This window comes from Acomys minous, assembly GCF_964271855.1.
Source record: "Acomys minous genome assembly, chromosome: 2".
NCBI lineage: Eukaryota > Metazoa > Chordata > Mammalia > Rodentia > Muridae > Acomys > Acomys minous.
Genome location: NC_140484.1, coordinates 23,033,461 through 23,045,774, shown reverse-complemented (window position 1 = coordinate 23,045,774; position 12,314 = coordinate 23,033,461). Strand labels below are relative to the sequence as shown.

Sequence of the window (12,314 nt, the reverse complement as noted above, 5' to 3'; positions counted from 1 at the left end):
TTTTAGTGAGTTCAAAGCTACATGAAGACCTGTCACTAACAAAAGAGTAGCAGTTATTAATGAGCCTTCTCATCACCGCAGAGCAGCTGGGGTGGATTCAGGAGACTTGTGATCTATTATTTGGTCTAGAAATTGATGAATCCCCATCTTCCCCAGAGCTGGGGCTAGTTAACCCAGTGGAAATAGTGGGTAGCTGCTTTGTTTTAATTTAGCACAAATGACCAAGCATTTTTATTAATGTGGGGATATGAAGTTGAGTGTGGGTATATGCTATGCGTGTGAGGTCAGAGGATAAATTTTTATAGGCCTTCCACTGTAAGTTCTGGGGTCAAGTGCAGGTCACCAGGCTTGCACAATAAATGCTTTACCCATTGAGCTGTCTTGCTGGCTCAACTTAAATAATATATGGTGGTAATAGCATGAGATAAAATGTAGTAGTAATTTATGAAAAACAACACGTAGGATCTAGGAACGCATTGTATAATTCTTTGCATTAGATTTACTCGACTAAGCCTCACGAAGACTTACTTTTAAAACTTTTCTCCCTATAGAAATACTGCAGGCATGGTGGTACACACCAGTAATTTCAGTACTTGGGAGGTTGAAGCAAGGGGCTCATGAATTTGAGGCCAGTGTAGGTTGTGTAAAGATTACCAGACCATCTTGGATTATGAGGACATGTCTCAGCCAAAACCAAAAAGTCACTCATCTAATTATGTTATATCTACTTTGTCTTTGTCCTAAACTTTGTAATATTTTGTGAATGTATGTGCATGTGTGCCATGGCTTGCATGTGGAAGTTAGAGGGCAATTTACGAGACTGAGTTCTCTGAGCATGTGGGTTCCCAGGATTATATGCCAGGCAGACCACCCCTATCTGCTGTGACATCTCACTAGCCCTGGTTCATTTGTCAATTCAGAATTTTGAATGTCGGTTTTTGGTTGCTAAATATCTGAGATACAGCAGCCAGGTTAATGGGAATGAAAACATTTTTAAGGATTTGTTTTAATTAATTAATTTATTTTTAACCAGAATGAACTTGTGACTGACCTTCTCGCTTCCCTGAAGTCCATCTTAGCCCCTAGTGTGGTTTCCATCTTGAACATCAACAGGCAACTGCAACATATTTTCAAGACATCATTTACAATGGCTGAAAAGGTACATATGTTAATCTTCTTGATGCCTTAAATTTGATTTGATTAGTTACTTCAAAAGAAACTAATACTTTTTTCTTCAAAGATAGAAGATCAAAAAAGAGAAATAGACAGTTTCCTCAGTGTATTGTGTAGCAATCTACATGAACTCCAAGAACATACAATTTCTTCCTTGGCCGATTCGCAGAAGCTTTGTGGAGACCTAAATGAAGACCTGAAGGCCATAAAGGAAACCCATTCTCAGGTATCTCTCCTCCCTCCCCCACAAAAATGCATTTATTTATTTATTATGTATACAGTGATCTGCCTGTATATACACCTATAGGCCAGAGGAGGGCATCAGATCCCAGTATGGATGGTTGTTAGCTACCATGTAGTTGCTGGGAATTGAACTCAGGGCCTGTAGAAGAGCAGCAAGTGCTCTTAACCTGTGAGCCAGCTCTCCAGCTCTCTCAGGTCTCTTAACTGACATCTCTATTGCCTTAATGAATTTTATAATTTATGTCACATGGTCTGATTTCTACAAAACTATGGAGATCTGAGGTCACCACAGCCACTTTGTTTCTGATGGTCATTTGTGTAAAATAATTCAGAATACTTCTGTTTTGGAGACAGGGTTTCTCTGTGTAGCTTGGCTGTCCTGGAACTTACTCTGTGGACCAGGCTGCCCTTGAACTCAAGAGATTTTCCTGCCTCTGCTTCCTGAGTGCTGGGATTAAAGTTGTGGGACACCACTACATGGCTTAAGAAAATCTCTTTAACTGGGCGTGGTGGCACACACCTTTAGTCTCAGCACTTGGAAGGCAGAGGCAGGTGGATTTTTGAGTTTGAGGCCAGCCTGGTCTACAAAGTGAGTCCAGGAAAGCCAGGGCTACACAGAGAAACTCTGTCTTGAAAAACAAAACTAAAGAATACCTCTTTAGATTAGTCAGTATTTGAGAAATTGTTGCATATGCGACTCTGTGCTTAACCACATCATGACAAACAAAATGGTCCTTTCCTCCCAGCAAGATAAAAAGAATAGAAAACATGCCTTTAAATTAGGGGCCTGGGGGCTGGATGTGGTGGCGCATGTCTATAATCCCAGCACTTGAGAGGCTGAGGCAGGTGGATCACTGAGTTCAAGGCCAGCCTGGTCTACAGAGTGAGTCCAGGACAGCCAAGGCTACACAGAGAAACCCTGTCTTGAAGAAAGGGGGGAAAAATAGGAGGCTGCTATAACATGTAAAGTGAAAATATTGCATGGTTTTTTCCCTATGTGCCATGCTTAGTTACTATCTTTGATATAGCAACCCTGTCTTCTCTCAGTATTGCTGCACCATTGGTTCCTACCTCTGCCTCCTGCATCCTTTGATTACAGGCATGTTCTACCACACCCAGCTCCAGTCTATTATGCACACCTGAAGCTTTGGTACATGAGCCCACTACTGTAGGATTACACTCTCTGGTTATACATAGTATGACCCTTTCTCTAAAAAAATTGCAGAAAACCTTTTTTGCTGTTGTTAATTCTTTACTCTTTTTTAAAAGTCCTAAAATATTCCTTTTAATGTTCCTTTCAGGGCTTTCCTCTGTGTTAGAGGTGAAATTAAAAATGTCTTGTCAAGAGTGTATATAGTTCAACTTAGTGAGTTGTTACGCAGCACGGAGTGGTTGAGGCAGGATTACCCAAGCAAATTGGAGGCCAACCTGAGCTACATAATGAGACCTGTCAAAAACAAAAACAAATGTAAGCCAGGTAGTGGTAGTACACACCTTTAATCCCAGCACCCAGGAGGCAGACAGGTGGATCTCTGTGAATCTGAGGACAGCCAGGGTTGTTACACAGAGAAACTCTGTCTTGAAAAACAAACAAACAAAAAACCCCAAAACAAGTGTAAATTTTTACCTGCATGACCATGTTATCACTCATATACAGAAAACAACCATTTGAATATTAGCATTTCAAGCCTTTCTCTTCTTCCATGTTTCTTACAGGAACTTTGCCAGTTAATGAACAGTTGGGCAGAGAGATTCTGTGCTTTGGAGAAGAAGTGTGAAAACATCCAGAAACCACTGAGCAGTATTCAAGAAAATACAGAGCGGTAAGGCTCTTTAACTTCTTCTAAAGTCTTCTGTAAGCCTGGAGAGATTTTTAAAAGGAAGAAAAGCTTCAAATAGTACAAAGACTTCTGGTTTCTTATAGGTAAATCTGTGACTCGTTCACCTTTATTTTTGTATGCACGTGTAAGTACACTTTTTCCTCCCCTCCAGTCTAGAGACAGGACCGCACTCCAGGGCCTCCAAAGCAGGTCGGCCTCCGCTCCCCAGTGCTGACAGGTTCGGGGCTTTTAGTTGCTTTTTGAGACATTTTTATGAAAATTCCTGTAAAATGTTTGCCAGATAACAATGGGAGTGATCTCGTTGACATCTGTTGATCGCCTTTCTCATTGACCTGTGGCTTTTCCACTTCTCCATGAGTGACTGATTTTCAGATAGCTGGGAGGTGTTTTGGTGTTTGCTTATTTGAGGCCTCACTCTAAGCTCACATTGCCCCGGACCTTGTCTTGTAGACTAGTCTAGCATCGAACTCATGGTTATTCCGGGTTTTTTTGTTTTGTTTTGTTTCCTAACAGGAAATCTACAGATATAATCAACAAAACAACAGGTCACAGTAAAAAAATTACTGCTGATTCTGATGGATTATTACAAGAACTCATACACCTTAACCAAGAAGGCACACAGTTGGTAGAAGAGTCTGTAGGACATTGCAGTTCACTCAGCAGCAACCTGGAAACTGTATCTCAGAGGACCACGCAAAGTTGTGGGGCCCTGCACACAAGCACAGTTAACTTTTCTGATCAGTGGGCATCCTGCTTAAGCAAGAGGAAGGAGGAACTTCAGAACTTAATGGAGGTAATATGTCTGTACCTGGAACTAATTTTAGGGAGAATAGCTATAATCAGAAATGAAAATATTCTGGACTTAGAATTGATTTTAAAACATTATATAAACTGGGCGTACTGGCATACACCTTTAATCTCAGCACTCAGCAGGCAAAGGCAGGTATATATCTGTGAGTCTGAGGCCAGCTTGGCCTACAGAATGAGTTCCAGGACAGCAAGGGCTACATAGTGAGACTCTGCCTTGTAAAAACAAAACAAAACAAAACAAAACAAAACAGTAAAACATTATATAGGGCTGGAGAAAGGGCTCAGAGGTTAAGAGCACGGACTGGTCCTCCAGAGGTCCTGAGTTCAATTCCCAGCAACCACATGGTGGCTCACAACCATCTAGAATGTTATCTGGTGCCCTCTTCTGGCCTGCAGGTGTACATGCAGACAGAACACTGTATACAAAATAAACAAACAAATAAATAAATAGGTCTTAAAAAGCATTATATAATCTTAAGATATAATGAATGACTTAAGCTTTTAAGTATAATACTTGGCTATGGTTATACATGATCTTGATTCATGTTTTAGCATATGTCTTCTAGGCCTCAAGGCTAATTTACTATTTCTTCCTATTTTGTTTTTTATTTTTGTTTTTGACTGGTCAGGCTCATTAGGGAAGGGTAGATACTCTTTCGTATAAAAGTTGTATTTTATTTGGAGTCCCAGGCAGTTGTGAGGCCCCTGCCACGGGTTCTGGAAACCTAATGTGAGTGTTGTAGATAAACGGCAAGTGCTCTTAACTACTAAGCCGCCTCTCTGGCCCCTTAAAAGTATTATTATTGTGTGCGTGATGTGGGGGCATGTATGTCATCGTAAAACTCCTTCCACTTTTACATAGGTTCCGGGAGTTAAACCGAGGCTGCATGCTTAGACGCTGGACATGGAGCCAGAGGCCTGGAGAGATTTAGGGTTTGATGAGTCTAGTCTGTACTGCACAGTCCTAAGGCTGTTTTAAGAAGAATATAAACAAAGGAAAAGCTGGTATAGAGATAGAGTTGACCAGAACTTGATGGCTTATAACCATCTATAATGGGATCTGATGCCCTCTTCTGGCCTGCAGGTGTATGTGCATAAAGAATGAGTAGTGAGAGAGATGGCCGATTGGCTCAGCGTCCCTCAGGCCCCCAGTGCCCATGTTGGACAGTGAAGACAGGGGCTTGGCACATGTGTATTATGCAAAGTTTCAAGGTAATAAAAATGGTACATGGAGTAATTTTGTAATGAAAGCTTGTTTGTATCCTTTACAGTTTGTAAATGGATGTTGCGAGGCTTCCAAGTCAGAGATCACTGAAAAACTCAGAGGACACACAGCCGCTGTTGAGAACCAGCACGGTGCCTTTGTTATTCAGTTAACTGCTGATGAAGAAAAACTAAGAGCAGGAAGCTTAGAGCTTGATGAAACCATAAAAGCTGGTTTAACAAAGCTTAATTGCTTCCTGCAACAGGACCTGAAATTAGATACCCCAACAGGTATTTCATTTTTGCTTATTAAGATTGATTTTACTTCTGTGGGGCAGAGATGGGTGAATTGTGCAGAGTTCTAGGCCAGCCTGGTCTACAAAGTGAGTCCAGGGCTGCCAAGGCTACACAGAGAAAGAAACCCTTCTCGAAAAACCAAAGAGAAGAAAAAGAAGAAGAAAATTTAGACCACTAAAAAAACTTTTTTATTATTATTGCTGTTGTTGTTGTTGTTGTTATTATGTATGCAGTGTTCTGCCTGCATGTGGACCTGCACACCAGCAGAAGAGGGCACCAGATCTCATTATAGATGGTGTGAGCCGCCATGTGGTTACTGGGAATTGAACTCAGGACCTCTGGGAGAGCAGGTATCGCGCTTAACCACTGAGCCCCCCACTAAAATAATCTTAATCCAGGGGCTGGAGAGATGGCTCAGTGGATAAGAACACTGTCTGCTTTTCCAGAGGTCCTGAGTTCCCAGCAACCACTTGGTGGCTCACAACCATATTTAATGGAATCTGATGCCCTCTTCTGGCCTGTAGGTGTACATGCAGATGTACTCATACACAAGACAAATAAAATCTTTAAAAAAATTTTTTTTTAAATCAAGTCTTAGCTGACTTCTTTTCAGTGGTATAGTCCTAGAAATTTGAGCACAATAGAATAAAATTTCATAAACATTCAGACAACTGGCTTTGTTAAGACATATTTAGCCTGGTGTGGCTTAAAAGCATGCATATAAACAGGCCAGCTGTCTGAATATTTATGAAATTCTATAATTTGTTTTCCTCAGGAGGCTGAGAAAAGAGAATTCACTTGGAAACCATCCTGGGCTATATAGCAAGACCCTGATGAAAAAGAAAAAAAGTAATTGTTGGGTGTGATGGTGCACACTTCCATAAGAGTACTCAGGAGGTATAAGTAGGGTGATTAGGAGTTCAAGGCCATCCACCTTTAGCTACATAGTAAGCTTGAGGCTAGCCTGGGCTACAAGAGCTCCTATCTCAAACCACACCCAAAAAAGCATTTTAAAAACAAATGAAATTTACCAACTATTTAGTCAACATTGTGTCCAAAAGGATGTTTTCATACCAAAAGTAGTAGCTGAGCAGAAAAACTAAGTTGTCTTTTTTTTTTTTTTTTAAAGATATGGTTTCTCTTGTAGTCCTGGCTGTCCTGGACTCACTTTGTTTGTTTTTGTTTGTTTTGTTTTTTCTGAGACATGGTTTCTTTGTGTATACTTGGCTCTCCTGGACTCACTTTGTAGACCAGGCTGGCCTCGAACTCACAGCCATCCACCTGCTCTGCCTCCCTAGTGCTGGGATTAAAGGTGTGCGCCACCACGGCCAGCAAACTAAGTCTCCTTTAACTCAGGGTTGATGGTATCTGTCCATGTCCTTCTTACACTGACTGGCATCGTTACAAATCACCATTTTTAGAGATCAGAAATGGTAAAGATTGGTAAACTACCATGGTTGGTAAGTTTTTTTTTTAATTTATTATTTTAGGTTTTTTTCAAGACAGGGTTTCTCTTTGTAGCTTTGGCTGTTTTAGACTCATTTTGTAGTCCAGGCTGGCCTCAAACTCACAGCGATCTACCTGCCGCTGCCTTCTGTGGACTGGGATTCCAGGCATGCGCCACCACGTCCGGCCCCAAGTTCATTCTTTAGCCTAACACATCTTTTGTACATTTTAGAAATGGAAGCTTCTCATTTTTGGAGGGAGGATGACTTTTGACAATTGTCAGATCTATTAAAGATCCATTACTGCATGAAAAAATATTATAGTCCTCAACTAGTGTGTGCCTGGCAGGTGGAAAAAGATGAATGGAATCATTTTTGTTTTTGGAAGACAATTCTCTTGAAAGTATACACTTTGGCATAATTTTAAATTTTATATTTCGTGCTTGATTTCATATTTCCTCTGCTTTTTTAATGTCTTCTGTAAAGGTTTGACACCAGAGAGGAAAAATTACTTATATCCATCAACACTGGTGAGAACTGAGCCCCGGGAACAACTCCTAGATCAGCTGCAAAAGAAACAGCCCAAGCTGTTAATGATGGCGAACAGCCCAGAAGACAACAAAGAGAGCAGTCAGGTAACACTCAAAACGGAGTTTTACAGCCTTCCCATAACCTCTTACTTAGCTTTGCATGTGAGTGTACACATGTGCTTGTGGTGTGCATACAAAATGTGCGCATGTGTGTGGAGGCAGGAGCTTGTCTTTGGGGGCCTCCCTTAGTTGCTCTCCACTGTATATATTAGAGTCTCATCTGAACCCAGCTGCCAGGTACCAGCTCTCCCAAGTGCTTGATTAACAGGTAGGTGGCCCCATCCACACACAGTTAGGTGGGTGCTGGGGGTCCAAAATCTGGTCGCAACTGCTTGATCCTCTGGGTCATCATCCCTGGAAACTCTTGAGGCGGTTGATGTCACGTAACAAATGTTACTTTTTACTCTTCAGCCTTACGCTGTTTCTATGAGACTTACTAACCTTTTTTTTTTTTTAAGATTTATTTATCCATTAAGTATACAGTGTTCTGTCTGCATGTATATGTACCTGCAGGCCAGAAGAGGGCATCAGATCACATTATAGATGGTTGTGTATCACCATGTGGTTGCTGGGAATTGAACTCAGGACCTCTGGAAGAACAGGTGGCACACTTAACCACTGAGCCATCTCTCCAGCCCCAACTTACTGACTTCTAAGCCTTTCTTTTAAGCTCATTAATTTTGAACTGGTGCTGGAGAGATGGCTCGGCAGTTAAGGGCACTGACTGCTCTTCCAGAGGTCATAAGTTCAATTCTCAGTAACCACATGGTGGCTCACAACCATCTATAATATGATCCAATGCCCTCTTCTGGCAGAGCACTGTATACATAATAATAAATAAATAAATATTTAATTTTGAACTATTAGGTTAGTAGATGATAATAAGAAAAAGCCAAAATTTAAGCTGTTTCTGCATGCCACACACTGTTCTAAGTTCTTTACATGTATAACTTAACCCTTTCAATAACCCTGTGGATTGCTACTACTATATTGTACATCTTAAAAATGGACAAAATAGCCAGGTGTGGTGGTGCACGCCTTTAATCCCAGCACTCAGGAGGCAGGGGCAGGCAGATTGCTGTGAGTTTGAGGCCAGCCTGTTTTATAGAGTGAGTCTAGGACAGCCAGGGCTACATAGAGAAACCTTGTTTTGGGGGGGAAAATGTACAAAATAAGAATTGTTTTGTGTCAGGTTACAAAGATGAAACTGCAATTAGAAGCAAGATAATCAAACCTACCATTTGTGCTATGTAGTTAGTAGCAAGTATAAACAAGTTAAGAAATGAGAGAATAGGGGTGGAGAGACGGCTCAGAGGCTGAGAGCACGGGCTGCTCCTCCAGAGGTCCTGAGTTCAATTCCCAGCACCCACATGGTGGCTCATAGCCATCTATAATGTGATCTTCTGGCATGCAGGCACACATGCAGGCAGAGCACTGTATATATAATAAATAAATACACCTTAAAAAATTAAATTAGAGAATAAGTACAAGCCAATACATTATAGTTTATAGTTTTTCTACTAATTATCAAAGTTTAACTTTCATATAATGCATATGAAATCATATTCAAAGAGGAAAATTGCCTTTATGATGATGTTTGTTTGTTTTTCCCTGGCTGTCCTGGAGCTTACTGTGTAGACCACCACAAGGTTCAATTTGTAGCAATCCCCCAGCCTCTGCCTCCTCGGTGCTGGGATTGTGAAGCATGCCCTACCCCGTCCTGCTCTGTGTGATGACCCAGCCATGGGCTTACCCATTCATCCAGCTTCTTATTCTAGGACATGGATGAAGAGAAGGAGGCTCTGGAGAAGTGTCCTGTAGAAGTTTTAAGTGAAGAGAAATCTGTACAAACCAGTGTGGACTGTCCTTCCAGTGGCGGCGTTCCATTCTTCCAGGTACCTGATAATGAATCCCCTGCCCCTCCTCCTACATCTGAAGTCACACAAGTTTTACTGTTTAGCATAAAGGGATCATCTTAGCCTAGCCAGTCATGGTGATGCACACCTGAGGTCCCGACCCTTGCGAGGCCGAGGCAGAAGCTAGCTAGCCTCCGCTAACAAAACAAAACAAACCAAGCAGTTACAAAAACACAATATTCTTGGTGTAGAACAACAACAACAACAAAATTCAGTCATTCCTTTCTAATAGCTTAATTTTTATTTAAATTGTGTATACAGCCTGATATTGATGATGGAATCCTCTAGAATACATAAAGGTAAAATTTGGCGTCATCTGTAACTTTAGCAAGTAATTTAAAGTAATTTTTTGTCTCATTTCTACCTCTTACTGTAGGAGCTATTATTTCACTCTTATTTGTACCTTTACCCAATAGGCCCTGGTGTCCCTCTCTATCCATCACATTTTGAAGGTTAAAGGATTTTAAAGGGGTTGTTTTGTTTTGTTTTTTGGGTTTATTTTTTGAGACAGGATTTTTCCATGTAGTGTGTAGCCTTGGCTGTCTTGGAACTCGCATGGTAGATCAAGCTGGCCTCAAACTCAGAGATGTGCCTGTTTCTGCCTTCCGAGTGTTGAGATTAAAGGTGTGCATCACCACCACCCAGCTTTTATTTATTATTTATATAGTATTCTGCCTGTAGGCCAGAAAAGAGCACCCGATTTCATTATAGATGAGATGGAAGTTATGAGCCACCATGTAGTTGCTGGGAATTGAACTTAGGACCTTTGGAAGAACAGCCAGTGCTCTTAACCTCTGAGCCATCTCTCCAGTCCCAGCTCCACATTTTCAATAGAAGACAAATGAAAGGTCTTTTTCATGGTGAGAAATCTAGCTTTCTCTAGGCAGCACTACTGACATTTTAAACTGGGTAATTCTGTGTTGTGGCCGGCTTCCCTTTAGGTTGAACACTTCCATCCAAGGTCAGTTCTTACTGGAGCTGAGGCCTTCCATATTTGAACTAACCTAAAATATCTCAGGACATTGGCATATGTCCACTAGGGGGCAGAACCACTTGCTGTTGAGAACCACTTTCTTAAAGGAAAACTTGTAAAATTATGTTTTAGAAAATAATGTAAGAAAGTAATATTTCTTGCCAGGTGGTGGTGGCGCATGCCTTTAATCCTAGCACTCAGAGGCAGCGGCAGGCAGATCTCTGTGAGTTTGAGGCCAGCCTGGTGTACAGAGCAAGTTCCAGGATAGCTAGGGCTACACATAGAAAAACCCTGTCTTCTCCTGCCTCCCCTCCCCAGATCTTTCTATTTCCATTACTGGTAAAATAAATAAGACTATACTTAGTTTTTTGTTTGTTTGGTTTTGGTTTTTTTAAAGTTGGCCCAAATTTGTGCTGAGCCTTTGGTTTTTTAATTTAAACTTTTGCCTGTAAATGCAAAGAACTTTGATAATAAAACGTTACAAAGTCTAGTAAATGTTATATTATTGTGACTTCATTTCTCCTCTTAAACCCACAGCATAAAAAAACACATGGAAAAGACAAAGAAAACAGAGGTGTTAACCCAATGGAAAAGTCTAAAGTGGAAGAGACCTCAGAGCACTCTGCGTCAAAGAGCAGGTTGCCACTTCGAGCCGCAATAAATCTCTAGTTAATCAGAGAGTTAAAAAATAAAGCTTGAAACTCCACAATTTGAAGCTGTGTACAGATTAAAATAGGATCGATCACCTGTATCAAGACATCACAGTAAATGTAGCTGAGCTGAAAGTCCTTTTCTGTCACTCCTCTACTCCTAGTTACGCAGTACGTAGAGTTTCATTTGGGACTTACCTTGAGAAAGTAGCTTTTCTGTAACAAGTGGGCATTTTTATTGTATATTATTAAATACCAGATACATGGTCATACATGGGCGAATGCCATCTCCCTTGCTGTCTTGCTAGGGCTGAGTTCAGTGTGCATTTTCTTGCCTCCAATCAGTCTTTCCTGTTCTGTTTTCTCAGATCTTTGCTCCCTATTCCTATTGCTAAAGCCATTTGTAGACCTACAGAAGGTCTCCTTATTACCTAGAAGTCCTGCCTTTCAGCAGTTACCTCTCCAATCATTGTCAATAATAAACCTGACCCTGGAAGTGCCTTCCTTCAGTACTTCTCATTTGTTCTCCTTTGATAGCAAACATCAGCATCACATTCCTTCATGAGGTCTTCCAGACTGGCTCCCACACCTACCAGGCTCCCTGGAGTGTCAGTTGTTGCAGGGCACTGTCCAGAGCCTGACGCCCCCCTCTGAGGTGTAGTTGTGACAAGACATTTTTGAGACTACCAATTAATGACTATAATTCCTATTTTGTTTATCTTTTAAAACTTTAATCTTTGTATATAATAAAATATGTATATACATTCTCTCTGTTGAAATTTTAACCCTTGCACTTTTGATCTGGAAGTTGGGCCATTTCAAGATGAAGCAGAGAAGCTACCTAAAAGGCACATGTGCAGGGAGTCAATGTGGTCACGGCAAGTTCGGTGTATACATTTTAGAGTGATGTAGTGTTTTATATTTTTTGAGACAGTCTCACTATGTAGCTCAGGCTGGCCTTTGAACTCACTATGGATAGCACAAGCTATCCTAGAATTCAGGATAATCCTGTGTCATCCTTCCAAGGGCTGGAGTAACAGGCATCATTGTGCCTGGCTTTGTAATTAAGAACAAACCCTTCATAGAAAATTAGAAAATATGCTTCTTAAAGAATTTGATTTTCTTGTGCCATCTTCTCTCCAGCCCATTGTAGAAGTAGAAATGTTATTTTAA

The 12,314-nt window shown here is 41.0% G+C and overlaps 1 protein-coding gene across 1 annotated transcript in view; it reads left to right on the top strand.

Moving 5' to 3' along the window:
- The window catches only part of KIF11 (kinesin family member 11), a 42,447-nt gene extending 30,805 nt beyond the window's left edge, over positions 1-11,642 (top strand). Inside the window, exons 15-22 of the mRNA XM_084763790.1 lie at positions 1,034-1,159; positions 1,241-1,399; positions 3,133-3,239; positions 3,771-4,050; positions 5,339-5,561; positions 7,499-7,647; positions 9,381-9,497; positions 11,029-11,642. Of these exons, the coding sequence (XP_084619916.1) occupies positions 1,034-1,159; positions 1,241-1,399; positions 3,133-3,239; positions 3,771-4,050; positions 5,339-5,561; positions 7,499-7,647; positions 9,381-9,497; positions 11,029-11,160 (1,293 nt within the window). The 3' untranslated portion in view covers positions 11,161-11,642. The remainder of the gene's footprint in view (positions 1-1,033; positions 1,160-1,240; positions 1,400-3,132; positions 3,240-3,770; positions 4,051-5,338; positions 5,562-7,498; positions 7,648-9,380; positions 9,498-11,028) is intronic.
- Positions 11,643-12,314: the final 672 nt, after the last annotated feature.